We start from the raw sequence: 20,933 nt of genomic DNA, 5'->3' as shown, positions 1-20,933 counted from the left end.
GCTTCAGCATCAGTCCTTCCAATGAACATCCAGGATTGATCTCCTTTAGAATGGACTGATTGGATCTCCTTGCAGTCCAAGGGAGTCCAAGTCCAAGACTCTTAAGAGTCTTCTCCAGCACCACAGTTCAAAAGCATCAATTCTTCGGCGATCAACTTTCTTCACAGTCCAACTCTCACATCCATACATGACCATGGGAAAAACCATAGCCTTGACTAGACGGACTTTTGTTGGCAAAGTAATGTCTCTGCTTTTTAATATACTATCTAGGTTGGTCATAACTTTCCTTCCAAGGAGTAAGCGTCTTTTAATTTCATGGCTGTAATCAGCATCCGCAGTGATTTTGGAGCCCCCAAAAATAAAGTCTGACACTGTTTCCACTGTTTTTCCATCTATTTCCCATGAAGTTATGGGACCAGATGCCATGATTCATATAACAAAGTCTTTAAGCTGTGTATGGAAGGAAAACCCAACAAATGGAAGATGTAAGCATTACTTTGGCCACCTGATGTGAAGAACTGACTCATTTGAAAAGACCCCAATGCTGGGAAAGATTGAAGGTGGGAGGAGAAGGGAACGACTGAGGATGAGATGGTTGGATGGCATCCCTGACTCAATGGACATGAGTTTGGGTAAACTCCGGGACTTGGTAATGGACAGGGAGGCCTGGAGTGCTGCAGTCCATGAGGTCGCAAAGAGTCAGACACAATTGAGTAACTGAACTGAACTGAAAGCATTCCTCCTACAGAGAAGACCACCTGAGGCCTGATTAAAGGAACCAGAGAAGCTCTTCAAAAGATTACTTGAAAACAGATCAAAATGTGGGCACTGCACACACCCTAATCTTATCAGCATCACTAGCCTTGAACTATTGCTATGAAACTCCTTTCCAAATCTTCCCACCTAGCAGCATGGTTTTTGAGGGGCACAAGTCTGCTGTTTTCCCCCTTTGCCCAGCAAAGTAATAAAGCTCTTTTCCACTTCACCCAAAACTCTGTCTCCAAGATTTGATTCAGCACAGGGGCAAAGTGACCAAGCTTTTGGCATCAAAGGACTTCTGATTTTATGCCTCGATGTTCATGACCAGACCTAATACTTTTGCTAACATGTGATCTATCCCCTTAATACAATGTTTAAAATTTGACATCATTTGTAATCAGTAAGCTTTTCCAGGGGAGGTCAAGGAAATGAAAATAGCTCACTTTCTTTTTTCTAAATGCCTAACCAATATATTTCCCCACCTACAGTGGGAAACTACCATGTTGCCAATCTTGGAGGATAAACAAAAAAACAGCATTAGAAAATATTCCATATCAACACATATGTTTGGGATATGAGACAAATACGAGATCCATATCCCGTATATATTTTTTCTTTGGAAGGCATGGTTGGTACCTTGCCCAAGCAAATCTACATTTAGGAAATATTTAGAACAGTATTTATTTGGTTGTGAACATATAACTTTTTTCTTGCCTAGTAGAATATAGAGAATACGTTAACTCCCCATGTTAACTTTGTTATATATTCATCCATTTCTGCCATTAAATTTAAAATGATTACAGCTGTATTCTCAGTTCTCTGGCCCTCATCTTCTCTGCCCAGCAGTTAAGTATTTCTAATTATTTTCATTGCAGACCATGGCCAGGAAACATAATGTTGTTGTTGTTCAGTCGCTATGTCATGTCTGACTCTTTGCGACCCCGTGGACAGCAGCATGCCAGGCCTCCCTGTCCATCACCAACTCCCAGAGCTTACTCAAACTCATGTCCATTGAGTCGGTGACGCCATCCAACCATCTCATCCTCTGTTGTCCCCTTCTCCTCCTGTTTTCAATCTTTCCCAGCATCAGGGTCTTTTCGAATGAGTCAGTTCTTTGCATCAGGTGGCCAAAATACTGGAGCTTCAGCTTTAGCATCAGACCTTCTAATCTACATTGAGGATTGATTTCCTTTAGGATTCACTGGTTTGATCTCTTTGCACTCCAGGGACTCTGAAGAGTCTTCTCCAATACGAACAGTTCAAAAGCATCAGTTCTTTGGCTCTCAGCCTCCTTTATAGTCCAAATCTCACATCCATACATGACTACTGGAAAAACCATAGCTTTGACTATTAGGACTTTTGTTAGCAATGTAATGTCTCTGCTTTTTAAAATGCTGTCTAGGTTTGGGATAGCTTTTCTTCCAAGGAGCAAGCATCTTTTAATTTCATGGCTGCCGTCACCATCTGCAGTGATTTTGGAGCCCCCAAAAAATAAAGTCTGTCACTGTTTCATTATTTCCCCATCTATTTGCCATGAAGTGATGCGACTGGATGGCATGATCTTCATTTTTTTTGAATGCTGAGTTTTAATCCAACTTTTCCACTGGCTGAAAACTCAACAAAACGCTACCTAGCAATTAGAACCAAGATCACTAATTCTGAGATAACTGATATTTTATAGATATATATATATATATCTTTGTTCCTGCCTTCCTCTCTAAGTTCCCATACTGCCTCATCAGCACCAGAAAATAAGCTTACTTCTCCTTCCAGCAACCAAACAGTCTAAATAATTTAACTGTTACTCACCCACACCCCATCATTCTCAGGCTTCCCTTGTGGCTCAGCTGGTATAGAATCTGCCTGCAATGTGGGAGACCTGGATTTGATCCCTGGGTTGGGAAGATCCCCTGGAGAAGGGAAAGGCTACCCGCTCCAGTATTCTGGCCTGGAGAATTCCATGGACTGTATAGTCCACGAATCCCAAAGAATTGGACATGACTGAGCAACTTTCACTTTCTATCCACACTCCATTTCACTGGATGATGACTAAAGGGTAACTAACTCATCAGCATCTGCTATGTCAACCAGATCCTAAAGTATTGTGTCAGTTCAGTTCAGTTCAGTCGCTCAGTCGTGACCGACTCTTTGTGACCCCATGAGTCACAGCATGCCAGGCCTCCCTGTCCATCACCAACTCCTGGAGTTCACTCAAACTCATGTCCATCGAGTCGGTGATGCCATCCAGCCATCTCATTCTCTGTCGTCCCCTTCTCCTCCCGCCCCCAATCCTTCCCAGCATCAGAGTCTTTTCCAGGGAGTCAACTCTTTGCATGAGGTGGCCAAAGTATTGGAGTTTCAGCTTTAGCTCAGTCCTTCCAATGAACACCCAGGATTGATTGCAAATCTGACTACTGAAGTATCTTATTCTTATGACACCTAACACATTGATTCTTGACACTTTTTGGCTGGGCTGTTCAGTGAGTAGTAGACTTGAAGAGCTACAGTCAATCTTCATTCGGAAAAAGGACTTAACTAATGTCTTTCACCAGGTAATAAGTAAATAAAACTAAAATAACAACAAGAAACTAAAACCAAAATAACAACAAGAAAACATTTCCTTAGCTCTTGGAAGAGATGGCTAAGCAATGCAAGTGATACAAACCAGCTGAAGTATTTTAACCTGAATTTACCACCACTTACATAACACACCTAAGTATTTCTCATGCATATGGAAAGTCTTCCTAAGTGTGCAGATCTTTGTCTGTGGGTGCACAAGTGTATGTACACTCATGGCTGGGTTAGGTATATAGAGATGGTTCAGTTCAGTTCAGTTCAGTTCAGTCGCTCAGTCGTGTCCAACTCTTTGTGACCCCATGAATCACAGCACGCCAGGCCTCCCTGTCCATCACCAACTCCCGGAGTTCACTCAAACTCATGTCCATCGAGTCGGTGATGCCATCCATCCATCTCATTCTCTGTCGTCCCCATCTCCTCCCGCCCCCAATCCCTCCCAGCATCAGAGTCTTTTCCAGTGAATCAACTCATCTCATGAGGTGGCCAAAGTATTGGAGCTTCAGTTTTAGCATCAGTCCTTCCAATGAACACCCAGGATTGATCTCCTCTAGAATGGACTGGTTGGATCTCCTTGCAGTCCAAGGGACTCTTTAGGCAATCTCAATAGAGATGGTTAGCAGTCTGGAAATGTGTGCACAGCGTCACAGTGTCAGGTATATAACATTCCTGATAGCACTTCCTCTAGTATAATGACTTTTTTAAAATGCCGTTGATCTTCTTGATCTTTATCTAGAGGAAATCATGCATATATTTCACAGGTTACAGGGCACACATTTCAATAGTTTCCCAAAACTTATTTTCTGGAGAGAAAAAACAAATCATTAACTCCATTTAATTTAGTAGGTGATGTTTCCTAAGTCACTAATTGTGAAAGAGGGAATAGCTAAACTCTGTATAAAAGACTAGGTTGAAACTTCATTAGGCTTATGTAAATATCCACCAACCATCAGCGCCCTCTTGAACAGGCCATTGTGTGCGCTTCAGTGAGAAGCAGATTGTTATGGTTGCCCAGAGAATCTCTGAGCCACAAGCATGTGGACAGACCAAAGCTGAACAGCTGGTCAATGCAGGCCCACGATGTGCTTCAGAATATATGGTGACCATTTACTGTTGGAACTTCAAGAGAGAGGGCTCTGCGCTTCCGCTATGGTCAGCTTCATTGCTGAGTTTATATTTATAGCTAGCCTCTCCACCATCTGTGCACGCGGCCTACACTGCATCTCTGAGGAATTGGAGGCATTATTTGAAGACCTGATTAAATAGCCAGGAAAAAGCAATCCATCATTTACAAGGAGGGAGTATAAGACAGTCACAATGGTGTTCTGTCACGCTTTCAGATTTTGGTCTTCATTTTCTCTTACTTTCATTCTAATCCAATGCCAGATACAATAAACACCAACCCAGAATGTAGCATCCGCTGACAACAGTTTACCATCTAGAAGGGAGAATGAACTATCGAGATTCTCTGAGGCTTGCCCTCCTCGGGAGGTAAATGGCATTTCTGCCGAGGGGAGCCTTGTTCTTTTGGAGTCCCATAGACCCAAATGAATCAGGACCCGAACAGAATGCAAGGGACCATTAACAAAGAGACACCTGTTGAAATGAGAGCTGACTGGTGTAATGAAGTTCAATGCCGAGAATTGGTTCATTGAACAAGCTGAACTATTGGAATAGGAAGAAAAAAGAGGAAACAGCTTTATTTTTTTCCCATTCTCCACTTTCAAACACACTCTATCAGATATATTTTCTATCCTAGATAGCAACTTGGGTCAATCCTCAAGTCCTGAAGGCATCTTAAAATATTTTAAAAGCTTTCTTTTCAGGTATTAAAAACAGTAACAATAACAACAAAGGCAACACATACACGCACAAACAAGCAAGCTCTAAATCACATTAACCTGACGGTCCATTCCAAGTTTCTTCCCTCCTCCTAGAGCTGGCCTGAGGCCAAAAATGGGTAAGAGGCAATGGAACTGTCTGTCACCTGTTTTTATTCTATTGGGTCTGCCCGCCCGCCCCACCCCAGGACTTAGGGCTTCTCTAGGCAACCCACTCCAGTGTTCTTGCCTGGAGAATCTCAGGGATGGGGGAGCCTGGTAGGCTGCTGTCTATGGGGTCACACAGAGTCAGACACGACTGAAGTGACTTAGCAGCAGCAGCAGCAGCAGGGTAGAAAGACAGGATAGATTTCAAGTAAGGAGACAGAGGCTCTTTTTCTCAACCTGTGCCCTTCAGAGTCCATAGTCGTGGAAGGCGTCCAATGTCTGTTTTGTGGGGGCAGCTCTGTGGGTCCTTCTGAGGCCTTTCCAGCCGAGGAACCTCCACAGCGGGGTCTGGCTGGCCTTCTGCCCCAGCTCCTCTCCACCCCCAGTATCTTCTGAGGCTGTAGCCTCTCCAGCCAGAACCTCGTGGGCAGGCTTCTTCAGCCCTGCTTTTTCTTCACAAGTACAACTCACAGCCTTGTTCTTCCGCAGAGTGGAAACAGAGCTCAACACAGCTGACTTTCCCTTTCTCCTGCTGGGTTGTGGGCGAAGGAAAACTACACGGCTCAAAATGGCCTGGAGTGGAAACTCCCCTCTGGGTCTTTCCCACCATTCTATACAGAATAAAGAACTTTCTCCCCCAAGAAAGGAACGGACGTGAAGACTGACTATGTTCAGCTCCCAGCCGGCCCCAGTCTCCTGCCGATCTCAGGAATTCCTTGCCCCAGTTGTTAGAAGCTAACTAATCAAAATAATCTTGAGGAAAAACAGACCCCCTCTAAACAATGTATTTCTGCCTGTATGTTTTCTATATATACCTACTCTTGACTTAGCGCAGCAGCTCACTGGGCTCACTGCTGCCCCTTCTCCCCTCATTAAAGGTGATCTGTTCCTGTAGAGCATTGGTCTTGTTCTTTCTCCGAACCTCTCCTTCTCTAGTTCCCTTACCTTACGGTGGGCATCTCCAGACAACTTTCAGTCAGGATAAAATGCCTGTTTTCCAGGTGTGCAAGCAGTTCCCAGTAAAACATACACACGCACACAAATCACCAGTGCACTCTGTTCAAGGAGCTTTCTCGGTCTCCATAACTTGACTTGTAGGGACAGAAAATGCCATGACAATGTCTGTGTGCTCAGTCACTCAGTCGTGTCTGACTCTTTGCAGCCCAATAGACTGCAGCCCACCAGGCTCCTCTGTCCATGGGGAGTCTCCAGGCAAGAATGCTGGAGTGGGTTGCCATGCCCTCCTCCAGGGGATCTTCCCAACCCAGGGATGGAACCCAGGTCTCCCACAATGCGGGTGGGTTCTTTACTGTTTGAGCCACCAGGGAAGCCCTGACAATGTCTAATTCTACAAATTTCAACATATCAAAGAATCTTCCATACCAAATGGCACTTACAGGGGATGATGACCAGACTTGGCCAGTGCCAACAAGTCCTAGGAGAATGGACCTCATATGTCTCTTTAGAAATATGAGACTGCTTATCTTGCATTTTCCTCAGCTTTATGGCCTTAGATGAAAATCAATGTTAACCAGAATTCTCTTGTTCTGTGGCTTGTGCAGCAACCAGTATTAGTTTAAATGTTGCCATATTGTTGTTGCTAATGAGATAGCACAGGGCTTGTAAACCATGGCTCACGTTAGACACTGATCTTAGAGGTTCCTTTTCTCTACCTCATCCATTAACGTTTCAGCAGAAGAGAATGCACTTAGTCACAGTAATGAAATTATAGTCACACATAGGGCACATTCAATAAAAGGGAAATGAGTAGTCCATCAGAGAAACCGGTGATCTTGAACAAGAGTTAACTGTCCCTTTAAATTACTAGGTAGTTCCTTTCATTCTTTTCTTATCTGAGACTGTGGATCTATGGCTGCTTTTTTGTTTTAATCAACAAAACAGAGACAGTCATTGTTGTGAACATTATGACAGTTTGAGAGTCTTTGGATAATCAGTTCGATGCATCAAATATCAGGCCTTGATAGGTTACAAAGATAGAAGCCAAAGAAAGACAATGTCTCATGTATTTCTGTAGCTGTACAGAAATTGCAGACGCGACGCGAGAGACGCCGGCCCCGGCGGCGCAGACGCGACGCGAGAGACGCCGGCCCCGGCGGCGCAGACGCGACGCGAGAGACGCCGGCCCCGGCGGCGCAGACGCGACGCGAGAGACGCCGGCCCCGGCGGCGCAGACGCGACGCGAGAGACGCCGGCCCCGGCGGCGCAGACGCGACGCGAGAGACGCCGGCCCCGGCGGCGCAGACGCGACGCGAGAGACGCCGGCCCCGGCGGCGCAGACGCGACGCGAGAGACGCCGGCCCCGGCGGCGCAGACGCGACGCGAGAGACGCCGGCCCCGGCGGCGCAGACGCGACGCGAGAGACGCCGGCCCCGGCGGCGCAGACGCGACGCGAGAGACGCCGGCCCCGGCGGCGCAGACGCGACGCGAGAGACGCCGGCCCCGGCGGCGCAGACGCGACGCGAGAGACGCCGGCCCGGGCGCAACGAACCACGCAAAGAGGTGCTGCCCTGAGGAGCTACCCCACGCCTGAGGCCAGGGCCGGCGGCCGAGAGGAGCTACCCCACGTCCAACAGGCGGTGGCTGCGCGGGCGCAGGAGGGCCGAGAGGAGCTACTCCGCGTTCAAGGTCAGGAGGGGCGGCCTTGAGGAGATATCTCTCGTCCAAGGTAAGGTACAGCGCCTGCACTTTGCTGGAGCGGCTGTGAAGAGATTTTCCACGACCAAGGTAAGAGAAACCCAAATAAGATGGTAGGTATTGCTAGGGGGCACCAGAGGGCAGACAAACTGAAGTCATAATCACAGGAAACTAGCTGATCTAATCACATGGACCACAGCCAAATGTGGTCCCCTGGAGAAGGGAATGGCAAACCACTTCAGTATACTTGCCTTGAGAACCCCATGAACAGTAACAAAAGGCAAAATGATAGGATACTGAATGAGGAATTCCCCAGGTCGGTAGATGCCCAGTATGCTACTGGAGCTCAGTGGAGAAATAACTATAGAAGGAATAAAGGGATGGAGCAAAAGCAAAACCAATACCCAGTTGTGGATGTGACCAGTGATAGAAGCAAGGTCCGGTGCTGTAAAGAGCAATATTGCATAGGAACCTGGAATGTTAGGTCCATGAATCAAGGCAAATTGGAAGTGGTCAAACAGGAGATGGCAAGAGTGAACATTGACATTCTAGGAATCAGTGAATTAAAATGGACTTGAATGGGTGAATTTAACTCGGATGACCATTATATCTACTACTGTGGGCAGGAATCCCTTAGAAGAAATGGAGTAGCCACCATGGTCAACAAAAGAGTCCGAAATGCAGTACTTGGATGCAATCTCAAAAACGACAGAATGATCTCTGTTCGTTTCCAAGGCAAACCATTCAATATTACAGTAATCCAGGCCTATGCCCCAACCAGTAATGCTGAAGAAGCCGAAGTTAATCGGTTCTATGAAGACCTACAAGACCTTTTAGAACTAACACCCAAAAAAGATGTCCTTTTCATTCTAGGGGACTGGAATGCAAAAGTAGGAAGTCAAGAAACACCTGGAGTAACTGGCAAATTTGGCCTTGGAGCACGGAATGAAGCAGGGCAAAGGCTAATAGAGTTTTGTCAAGAGAATGCACTGGTCATAGCAAACACCCTCTTCCAACAACACAAGAGAAGACTCTACACATGGACATCACCAGATGGTCAACACCGAAATCAGATTGATTATATTCTTTGCAACCAAAGATGGAGAAGCTGTATACAGTTAGCGAAAACAAGACCAGGAGCTGACTGTGGCTCAGATCATGAACTCCTTATTGCGAAGTTCAGACTTAAATTGAAGAAAGTCGGGAAAACCACTAGACCATTCAGATATGACCTCAATCAAATCCCTTATGATTATGCAGGGGAAGTGAGAAATAGATTTAAGGGACTAGATCTGATTGACAGAGTGCCTGATGAACTCTGGACGGAGGTTCGTGACATTGTACAGGAGACAGGGACCAAGACCATCCCCATGGAAAAGAAATGCAAAAGAGCGAAATGGCTGTCTGAGGAGGCCTTACAAATAGCTGTAAAAAGAAGAGAGGCGAAAAGCAAAGGAGAAAAGGAAAGATATAAGCATCTGAATGCAGAGTTCCAAAGAATAGCAAGGAGAGATAAGAAAGCCTTCCTCAGTGATCAATGCAAAGAAATAGAGGAAAACAACAGAATAGGAAAAACAAGAGACCTCTTCAAGAAAATTAGAGATTCCAAGGGAACATTTCATGCAAAGATGGGCTCGATAAAGGACAGAAATGGTATGGACCTAACAGAAGCAGAAGATATTAAGAAGAGGTGGCAGGAATACACAGAAGAACTGTACAAAAAAGATCTTCACGACCAAGATAGTCACGATAATGTGATCACTGACCTAGAGCCAGACATCTTGGAATGTGAAGTCAAGTGGGCCTTAGAAAGCATCACTACGAACAAAGCTAGTGGAGGTGATGGAATTCCAGTGGAGCTATTTCAAGTCTTGAAAGATGATGCTGTGAAAGTGCTGCACTCAATATGCCAGCAGATTTGGAAAACTCAGCAGTGGCCACAGGACTGGAAGAGGTCAGTCTTCATTCCAATCCCAAAGAAAGGCAATGCCAAAGAATGCTCAAACTACCGCACAATTGCACTCATCTCACACGCTAGTAAAGTCATGCTCAAAATTCTCCAAGCCAGGCTTCAGCAGTATGTAAACCGTGAACTCCCAGATGTTCAAGCAGGTTTTAGAAAAGGCAGAGGCACCAGAGATCAAATTGCCAACATCCGCTGGATCATGGAGAAAGCAAGAGAGTTCCAGAAAAACATCTATTTCTGCTTCATTGACTATGCCAAAGCCTTTGACTGTGTGGATCACAATAAACTGTGGAACATTCTGAAAGAGATGGGAATCCCAGACCACCTGACCTGCCTCTTGAGAAACCTGTATGCAGGTCAGGAAGCAACAGTTAGAACCGGTCATGGAACAACAGACTGGTTCCAAATAGGAAAAGGTGTACGTCAAGGTTGTATATTGTCACCTTGCTTATTTAACTTATATGCAGAGTACATCATGAGGAACGCTGGGCTGGAAGAAGCACAAGCTGGAATCAAGATTGCTGGGAGAAATATCAATAACCTCAGATATGCAGATGACACTACCCTTATGGCAGAAAGTGAAGAGGAACTCAAAAGCCTCTTGATGAAAGTGAAAGAGGAGAGTGAAAAGGTTGGCTTGAAGCTCAACATTCAGAAAACAAAGATCATGGCATCTGGTCCCATCACTTCATGGGAAATAGATGGAAAAACAGTGGAAACAGTGTCCGACTTTGTTTTTTTGGGCTCCAAAATCACTGCAGATGCTGATTGCAGCCATGAAATTAAAAGACGCTTGCTCCTTGGAAGGAAAGTTATGACCAACCTTGATAGCATATTAAAAAGCAGAGACATTACTTTGCCAACCAAGGTCCGTCTAGTCAAGGCAATGGTTTTTCCCGTGGTCATGTATGGATGTGAGAGTTGGACTGTGAAGAAAGCTGATCGCCGAAGAATCGATGCTTTTGAACTGTGGTGTTGGAGAAGACTCTTGAGAGTCCCTTATACTGCAAGGAGATCCAACCAGTCCATTCTAAAGGAGATCAATCCTGGATGTTCATTGGAGGGACTGATGCTAAAGCTGAAACTCCAATACTTTGGCCACCTCATGCGACGAGTTGACTTATTGGAAAAGACTCTGATGCTGGGAAAGGTTGGGGGCGGGAGGAGAAGGGGACGACGGAGAATGAGATGGATGGATGGCATCACCGACTCTGTGGACATGAGTTTGAGTGTACTCCGGGAGTTGGTGATGGACAGGGAGGCCTGGCGTGCTGTGATTCATGGGGTCGCGGAGAGTCGGACACGACTGAGCGACTGAACTGAACTGAACTGAACTGAATAAACTTACTTACAAATAGCTGTGAAAAGAAGAGAAGCGAAAAGCAAAGGAGAAAAGGAAAGATATAAGCATCTGAATGCAGAGTTCCAAAGAATAGCAAGGAGAGATAAGAAAGCCTTCCTCAGTGATCAATGCAAAGAAATAGAGGAAAACAACAGAATAGGAAAAACAAGAGATCTCTTCAAGAAAATTAGAGATTCCAAGGGAACATTTCATGCAAAGATGGGCTCGATAAAGGACAGAAATGGTATGGACCTAACAGAAGCAGAAGATATTAAGAAGAGGTGGCAAGAATACATAGAAGAACTGTACAAAAAAGATCTTCACGACCAAGATAGTCACAATAACGTGATCACTGTCCTAGAGCCAGATATCTTGGAATGTGAAGTCAAGTGGGCCTTAGGGCCAAGGCACTCTCAAGAGTCTTCTCCAACACCACAGTTCAAAAGCATCAATCCTTCGGCGATCAGCTTTCTTCACAGTCCAACTCTCACATCCATACATGACCACCGGAAAAACTATAGCCTTGAGTAGACGGACCTTGGTTGGCAAAGTAATGTCTCTGCTTTTTAGTATACTATCTAGGTTTGTCATAACTTTCCTTCCAAGGAGAAGGCGTCTTTTAATTTCATGGCTGCAATCAGCATCTGCAGTGATTTTGGGACCCAAAAAAATAAAGTCTGACACTGTTTCCACTGTTTTTCCATCTATTTCCCATGAAGTGATGGCACCAGATGCCATGATCTTCATTTTCTGAATGTTGAGCTTCAAGCCAACCTTTTCACTCTCCTCTTTCACTTTCCTCAAGAGGCTTTTGAGTTCCTCTTCACTTTCTGCCATAAGGGTGGTGTCATCTGCATATCTGAGGTTATTGATATTTCTCCCGGCAATCTTGATTCCAGCTTGTGCTTCTTCCAGCCCAGCGTTCCTCATGATGTACTCTGCATATAAGTTAAATAAGCAAGGTGACAATATACAGCCTTGACGTACTCCTTTTCCTGTTTGGAACCAGTCTGTTGTTCCATGGCCAGTTCTAACTGTTGCTTCCTGACCTGCATACAGGTTTCTCAAGAGGCAGGTCAGGTGTTCCGGTATTCCCATCTCTTTTTTTAAGACTATTAATAAGCATGTGTGTACACACATATATGACTCACTGCCTGTGGAGAGCAAGACGAAGGATCACAGGCTCCTGCAAACAACAGCTTTATGAGTGTGGCGGAGGAAGACGGCAGAGTAGGACTTGCAATCCTCTTCTCCTGTGAGAACTCCGAAATTACAACTTACTACTGAACAACTGTTGACAGAAAGAATATTCAGTTCAATTCAGTTGCTCCATCATGTCCAACTCTTTGTGACCCGGTGGACTGCAGCACGCCAGGCTTCCCTGTCCGTCACCAACTCCTGGACTTTACTCAAACTCATGTCCATTGAGTCAGTGATACCATTCAAGCATCTCATGTTCTGTCGTCCCCTTCTCCTCCTGCCTTCAATCTTTCCCAGCATCAGGGTCTTTTGAAATGAGTCAGTTCTTCCCATCGGGTGGTCAAAGTATTGGAGCTTCAGTTTCAGCATCAGTCCTTCCAATGAACACTCAGGACTGATTTCCTTTAGGATGGACTGGTTGGATCTCCTTGCAGTACAAGGGACTCTCAAGAGTTTTCTCCAACACCACAGTTTAGAAGCATCAATTCTTCGGTGCTCAGCTTTCTTACAGCCCAACTCTCACATCCATACATGACCACGGGAAAAACCATAGCCTTGACTAGATATATGTTTGTTGGAAAGGTAATGTCTCTGCTTTTTAGTATGCTATCTAGGTTGGTCATAACTTTTCTTCCAAGGAGCAAGTGTCTTTTAATTTCATGGCTGCAATCAGCATCTGCAGTGATTTTGGAGCCCCAAAAAATGAAGTATCTCACTGTTTAGAAGCATCAATTCTTCGGTGCTCAGCTTTCTTACAGCCCAACTCTCACATCCATACATGACTACTGGAAAAACCATAGCCTTGACTAGATGGACCTTGGTTGGCAAAGTAATGTCTCTGCTTTTCAATATATTATCAAGTTTGGTCATAACTTTCCTTCCAAGGAGCAAGCGTCTTTTAATTTCATGGCTGCAATCAACATCCGCAGTGATTTTGGAGCCCAAAAAAATAAAGTCTGACACTGTTTCCATTGTTTCCCCATCTATTTCCCATGAAGTGATGGGACCAGATGCCATGATCTTTGTTTTCTGAATGTTGAGCTTCAAGCCAACCTTTTCACTCTCCTCTTTCACTTTCATCAAGAGGCTTTTGAGTTCCTCTTCACTTCACTGGATGCATTTATATATATATATCAATAGATATAATTTTCTAGCACAAATATATCATCAGTATACATATACACACCTTGAATAACTAAATAACTAATTTCCAACTGACTTTGGGAACAGGGAAAACTATATGGATTTTTACAGATAAACCACACAGAACAGTAACTAGAAAAAACAGAGCAAAGTTCATCTCATCTTACCAGGCTTAGGGACAATGAGCTGTGCACTGGTCTGGGTGTTTCCTGCTTCATTTTCAGCCACGCATTGATAAAAGCCCTCATCCGACTTCACCACCCCAAGGATCCGCAGGTTGCTTCCTCCCTAGTGTGAAAAAAACGCAGGTAAAATATGTGAAAAAGCAAAACAAAACTTCAGGTGACTAAATGAACACAATGAAATTTTAATCCAACTTCCCAGAAAAGCCAGAAGGGAGGCCAAGAGGGTTCTCAGCCTGACAGATCTGTCCTAAGTCACCTGGAAAATGTCACAGAGTCCCAAGCCTTTGCTAAATCCACGTGTAGGAATTTCACCCAGTTCTGTGCTGAAAAAGATACTCTCAAGGATGCATATATCACGCTCCCATTCTAAATGAGCAGCAATCAGAACATTCCTTTATTATGTTTGGAAGAGAGGCTAGTATCAAAGAAATCTCATTCTTCTCCCCTTGTACTGAAGGAATGCTGGAGAGAAATAAAAAGCAAAAGGAAATAAAAACTCTGATTTTTGCAGCTTCTAAAGGACAAGAAATCTAGGTTGGACATTTTCTAGAAGTGTTTTTAACTTAGAAAAAAAGATGTCTGAAAATCCTTTTAAAATTCTGTGACCTTTTAGGGAATTGGAGGAGGTTATGGGGGATATTTTATACCCGTGTCTTTCTTGTTATATGGCAAAATGTTTCACAAAATGTTTCACCTTCAGTAATTCATAAATTAAATAGAGCAACGTTAACTCCTGTTTTATATAAATTGGGCCACCATAGTTTTCAAGGATGGATGATAAAATGATCTGAAATAGCATTTAATTACCCTAACTCAGTTTATCTTCGATAGTGTAAGAATTAGTTCAGTAAGTGAGACGTATTAAATCACTTCCCCTGAAGTCATTAAGAGATAAATATTACCTCATGGGGAATTCTTAATTGTTTTTAGTGTCTTGTAGTCAATTCTTGGCTAATGTAAAATTCTTAGATAAAGCTGACTAACTTCTAATTAACAATTCTCATATAAGTTACTATTTGGGCTAAATGTTACTCGTGTGACAGACAATGGCTCTCAGATATCTGGAGCTATTGGGGATATATTTTTTAAGCACAATTTAGTGTGAAAAGGGCTCATAGTGCACATTTTCTTTTTACCTTAAAAAAAGAAACATTTAAATAGGTTGGGTATAATGGGTCATGCTGGGAGAAAGATTTTTCAAATTGTAGAGAAAAATAAATGTTGCATTTTATCATGTGTCCTTAAGGGCACTCAACAATTTCCTCTCTATGCAAGTGGCATACATTTCAGGCGTATACAACACATTTCATGTTGCCCCCTGGCAGGTCATTTTTAATTCACTGATAGAGAAAATAGCATAGCACATAAAGGAACTAATGGATTGATGTGGCATTCAGAAGTTAAATTTATTTTCCTTTCTTACTCTATTCCTAACCAATTAAATGCAACTAAAAATGAAAAATAGTAAGTGATGATAAGCATAATAAAGATATTCTTTATAGATGTATTCCTTAAGAGCCCTTATAATATGACAAAATGCATGGATCAGGAGATGATGAAAGTTTCTGAAAGTCAGCTGATCACAGAAGAGTGATCTACCTGCAAGAGGCACTATGAAGCCATGGAAAGAGTTTGTGCCTGAATTCCGTGTGGGCACTTACACTAGAATTCCCTTCTGCTGGGAGACTTGGCTTAGAGGACCACTCTTCTTTAAAAGGGTCATATCTGCATTTCCAACATAACAGAAATGGATGAAAACCCTCCTTCTTTAGCTGCAAAGTTCTTTGATATTTAAAATGTGATTCTCATATCTCATATACCTGACTTCAGATACTCTGATGCTGACCTCAACCGAAAGGAGAGTTTCCAAAGAGTATTTTCAAATGAGAAAAGCTTTCTGCTGCCGGCAGCAAGCACAATAATAATAATGAGAGGCTTGGGTCATTCACTTGTACCAGGACCACAAACAGCTCTGTGACTATAATGCAATTATCCCTATTATCTCCATCCAGGACAGGAACAGAGTACACTGAACCGTATAGGAACTATAAGAAGCATTGTTCTTGGCTTTAATTAAATGCTCTTAAATTACAAAGCATGTAAACTCTGGGTCTGGATATCTTCTCCACTACTGTCACCACCATCGTCTTGCAACCAATATTACTGCCCTCTTGCACCGCTCAAAAAGGACCAGCTGGTCTTATTTGGAAGAGGAGCAAAGAGTGGCCATCTGTATTATCGAAGTGAGGCTGCCATATGCATAAGTAGCACATTCTATTAAAGCTTTATTATTATGGGAAAAGTCAAAGAACTAAGAGATTCTTGGCTTCATACAGTCTGGTACTAGGTTCAAAACTTTTTTCTTCCAAGAATCCCCAGTGAAAATATTTAGAAATTATTGGTATTAAGCCTTCTATTTTTTCATTGTTTGTTTAAAGTCTTCTCTGTAAAACAAGGGTCGGATTGTTTGATTATTCTTATTGTTTTTAGCTCAAAAGTTCTAAGTCTAAAAACTCATCTGTTTTATTAGAACAATTTTCTTCACATATCATAAAAATTCCCACTGGGAACCTTGTCCCCAGGAAAGAAAAGCAACTGGAAACAGCGTAGATGATGACTGGGAATATAAAGTGAATTTGAAGAAAAGATAATTACCACTATCTGAAAATAATCACTAGGAATGACCACATCTCCATTCTTCATCCAATTCACAGTGGGCACAGGCTTCCCAGAGACTGTGCATTCAAACTCAATATCCATGCTTTCATAGGCATAGAGGTTGGAAGGGTGATTTAAAAACCAGGGCGGAACTGTAAAGACAGAAAAAAAAAAAAAGTGAGTGGGTGGGGATGTGAACTTGCATGCTCTATTTTCTCAGAGTTAGAGACAAATATTGAAAATGCTTGCAACTTTAGTCTCCTAAGCCCTTAGTTTACTTTATAGGACTACTGTAGGACATAATACACACTGCCCCCCAACCCAGCCCAGTGTAGTTAAACAGTTGAGTGAATGGTAGTGTCTTGCCACAAATAATTTTAAAAAAAATTTTTTTTGAAAAAAATACAATAGACATTCTGAATAACCAAGTATTTATATCCAACTGACCTATATAAAGGACACTGGGAATTCCATAAAGCTATGGAAGCTATGCTGATAAAGCAAATAAAAGGGAGATGATATGACTGAGAAAACCCAGAGTATAAGACGAGAAAGCTTAGTGTCCATAATTCTAGAGTTTCATTAGGATTTAGTTAATGTGATGGACTCTTTCCTATCAGATCTGGCTGTGGTGATAGGGCGCTAAAAATGACCATTATCTTTACTGTGGACACATTCCTATTGTCCTAGTAATTACCTACTCAAGGCAATGGCACCCCACTCCAGTACTCTTGCCTGGAAAATCCCATGGATGGAGGAGCCTGGTAGGCTGCAGTCCATGGGGTCGCTAAGAGTCGGACACGACTGAGCGACCTCACTTTCACTTTTCACTTGCATGCATTGGAGAAAGAAATGGCAACCCACTCTAGTGTTCTTGCCTTGAGAATCCCAGGGACGGGGGAGCTTGGTGGGCTGCCGTCTATGGGGTCACACAGAGTCAGACACGACTGAAGTGACTTAGCAGCAGCAGCAGCAGTGCATTGCTATATGTATTACTATTTTCTCAGCAAGGTACGTGACACACTAATTTAATTTAATGTCTTAATTACCATAATACTAGCTACACTGTGATTGAAATGTGCAATTGAAAGGAAATTACAAATACAACACACCTTTGCTAGTGAATCTTGCAGACTTGGTCCCTCAAAACCCTTCCTAGGGTTTAAAAAAGTGATGTGGGATGGACATATTGGGAGATTGGAACTGACATATAAACACTACTCTATGTAGGTTTCTCTAGCTGTGCTTAGCAGCTTAGTCATGTCTGACTCTTTGCAACCCTTTGGACTGTAGTCTGGCAGGCTCCCCTGTCCGTGGGATTTCCCAGGCAAGAATACTGGCGTGAACTGTCATTTCCCCTCCAGGGGATCTTCCTGACTCAGGGATTGAACCCACATCTCCTGTGTCTCCTGCATTGCAGGTGGATTCTTTATGCATTGAGCCATCAGAGAAGCCATCAGTATATAGAGAAGAGGTAACTATATAAGAACTTAGTAAACAGCACAAAAAACTCTATTCGGTACTCTGTAATGATCTATATGGGAATAGAATCTAAAAAGTAGTGGATGTATGTGTATGTATAACTCACTCTGTTGTACAGCAGAAATATGGCATTATAAATCAACTATATTCCAATAAAAAATAATTTTAAAAAGTTATATTCATCTTCTTCCACTGGGAATGTGAAATGATGACAAACTTGGGAAGCAGCAGCCTTGGTCTCTTTTTCACACTGAAAATAAATATGCATTTTTCATACATATTTTTAAAAATAGATTTGTCATTGTTATGCCCAGTAGGTAAAATGTGATAATTTCTGCTTCTTTGAATAACCACTATTCCTTGCTCTTTCCAACCACTAACAGCAAAACTTTCCCCTAAAGTTGACATGAATTTTCAACGTGTGATGGTCATTGTCTTCTAGAAAAATCAGAGAATCAGTGGAAAGAACCCAGGACTCAAGTCCTGGTTTTTCTGATTGATCTTGGAAGTCAAATCTCTCACCACCTCATCCCTCTTTCCCTCCCCTTGCCTGTCTTATTTTCCTGTTTTTACCTAAATAGTTGGGCCTCTAGTACCAAAAAGCTTTTTAATTCTCTACTCTTTCACAGGGCATGCTGGTTTAGAAGGATGCATTAACATGCCAAAGATATGGAAAAAATGTTTCTGAGAGATTATCCTATAGATAATGTGTCAACATTGTATACAGGGCTAAATTTAATTATTTAAAATTTATATAATAATATTAGACTTTATTCTTTCACCAACTTCACTGAGAATGAAGCAACATCAGAAATATTTCTTGAGTCCCTCTGAGCAGATACATTTATTATCTCTTGGATTCTATTTCCAACTTTATCACAGATTTTGATCAAGTCTTTATTTACCAGACAATAGCCAATAATTACAGAGAGCTGACTGTACAATTTATTAGTCTAAGCATTTGAATTTATTATTCGCACCACAACTTCTTGAATCGGGCTCTATTATTCCCATTTTAGAAATGAAGAGACTGTGATGTGTAAGCAACGTCTCCAAACCACACAACTTGTAGGTTCTAGCGCCAGACAGGCTGACTCCACTGCCTGAAGTATTTTGTAATAGTTCTCCCACTGGAAAATTACGATGGAAAATTATTTTGCCACCGAAAAGTTCTGAATTCTCCTGCAATGCAGGGGATGAGGGTTTGATCCCTGGGTTGGGAAATTCCCCTGGAGAAGGAAGTGGCAACTCACTCTAGTATTCTTGCCTGGGAAATCCAATGAACAGGGGAGCCTGATGGGCAATAGTCCATGGGGTCTCACAACTGAGTATTCACACACATGCACACATTCAGTTCAGTTCAGTCACTCAGTCGTGTCTGACTCTTTGCGACCCCATGAATCACAGCACGCCAGGCCTCCCTGTCCATCACCAACTCCCGGAGTTCACTCAAACACATGTCCATCGAGTCGGTGATGCCATCCAGCCATCTCATTCTCTGTCGTCCCCGTTTCCTCCCACCCTCAATCCCTCCCAGCATCAGAGTGTTTTCCAGTGAGTCAACTCGTCGCATGAGGTGGCCAAAGTATTAGAGTTTCAGCTTCAGCATCAGTCCCTCCAATGAACACCCAGGGTTGACATGCACACATACATATGTATAAATACATAAACGAATACATATATATATGTAAGTGAGAGAGAGACAAAGAGGTTTGGTATTCTCTTCTGTCCCTGCTTTCCTCTTCTATGCTCTTCATCCTCTCTAGTCCTCTGCTACTCCTGTCTCTCTCTTTCCTGTGATGATCAGACAAGGATTGATTCATCCCATTTTACGTTTGCTTCCAAGAATCTAGGACCTAGGTATTCCTTTCACTGCTCTGAAGTACTAGATTCTCAACACAAATATAAACTGGGACTAATGAGTGAATATGACTTGTGGATGGTTGTGGACATGTTTCTTTAGCATTTTTCAGATTATGAACCCCTGGCTGGCTCTACATTTCTCAGCTGATACAATTTCCATGTTTTCCTTCAGAGGGAACTCAAACATTCCCTTTTCCGTGAAATTTTGCTTCTCATGAAGCTGGTAATGGATTTTCTGGCTTTTCGCAAGGCCCTCTCTCTGTGTTCAATTTTTAAACTATTTATGACTGTTAGATGTCTTTCACCTACATCATTACTTACTAAGCAGACTGTGAAGATGGCTCCTGAAAGCATATGATTTTTCTTTTAAGTCCCTTTGAATATTAACATAGTTCTCCTTCCTTTCCATTCTTGTGGAAGAGATAATTTACTACTTTAAACTATTTGGTGGGCAACAATTTCTTAATGACTAGTGAAAATGAAGTGCCATGAATTTTCAAGTTTATCAAATCAGTCCATTCACACGGTTTTAGTCCATTTCAGAAAACTGCTTAACATACCCGTACAATGCTACAGCAATTTCAGGCAAGATACTGATTTTGTTATACTTTCCTTCTTTAGACAGAATAAAATTCATGACCAGAAATAAATTACCCACATTTTCATCAGATCTTGGTTTCTCAGGATCTTCTTAAGTACATAGAATATATATCTAGAGAACTTTTGTAACTTAGGAGCTGAGGGAAGAATAAATAGTGACTATAACAGAAAAATGGAAAAAACATAATTTGGTTCTCAAAAGGCACAATCATAGTTAAGAAATGACTAACAGATGAGAGATCCTTCTATACTATGATCATTAGAGATTTACAATTGCACCTTAAAACAGAGTATACATTTTCTCTACATTATTTTTTTTAAATTACTTTCTATGCTAAGACTTTTTAGTTCCTCTTCACTTTCTGCCATAAGGGTGGTGTCACCTGCATATCCGAGGTTATTGATATTTCTCCCGGCAATCTTGATTCCAGCTTGCACTTCTTCCAGCCCAGCGTTCCTCATGATGTACTCTGCATATAAGTTAAATAAGCAGGGTGACAATATACAGCCTTGACGTA

General features: G+C 42.7%; 1 protein-coding gene across 1 annotated transcript in view; it reads right to left on the bottom strand.

Annotated features, from left to right (window-relative positions):
• DCC (DCC netrin 1 receptor) overlaps window positions 1–20,933 on the bottom strand; it is an 887,682-nt gene that overhangs the window by 529,239 nt on the left and 337,510 nt on the right. The window contains exons 6-7 of the mRNA XM_088833422.1: window positions 16,468–16,622; window positions 13,795–13,915 (exon numbers count right to left, since the gene is read on the bottom strand). Of these exons, the coding sequence (XP_088689548.1) occupies window positions 13,795–13,915; window positions 16,468–16,622 (276 nt within the window). The remainder of the gene's footprint in view (window positions 1–13,794; window positions 13,916–16,467; window positions 16,623–20,933) is intronic.

This window comes from Moschus berezovskii, chromosome 28 (assembly GCF_049115385.1).
Source record: "Moschus berezovskii isolate FMDL1 chromosome 28, NW_MosBer_1.0, whole genome shotgun sequence".
In the NCBI taxonomy this organism is placed as follows: Eukaryota; Metazoa; Chordata; class Mammalia; order Artiodactyla; family Moschidae; genus Moschus; species Moschus berezovskii.
The sequence above is the reverse complement of the archived record's forward strand: the minus strand, read 5'-3'. Positions and strand labels throughout refer to the sequence as shown.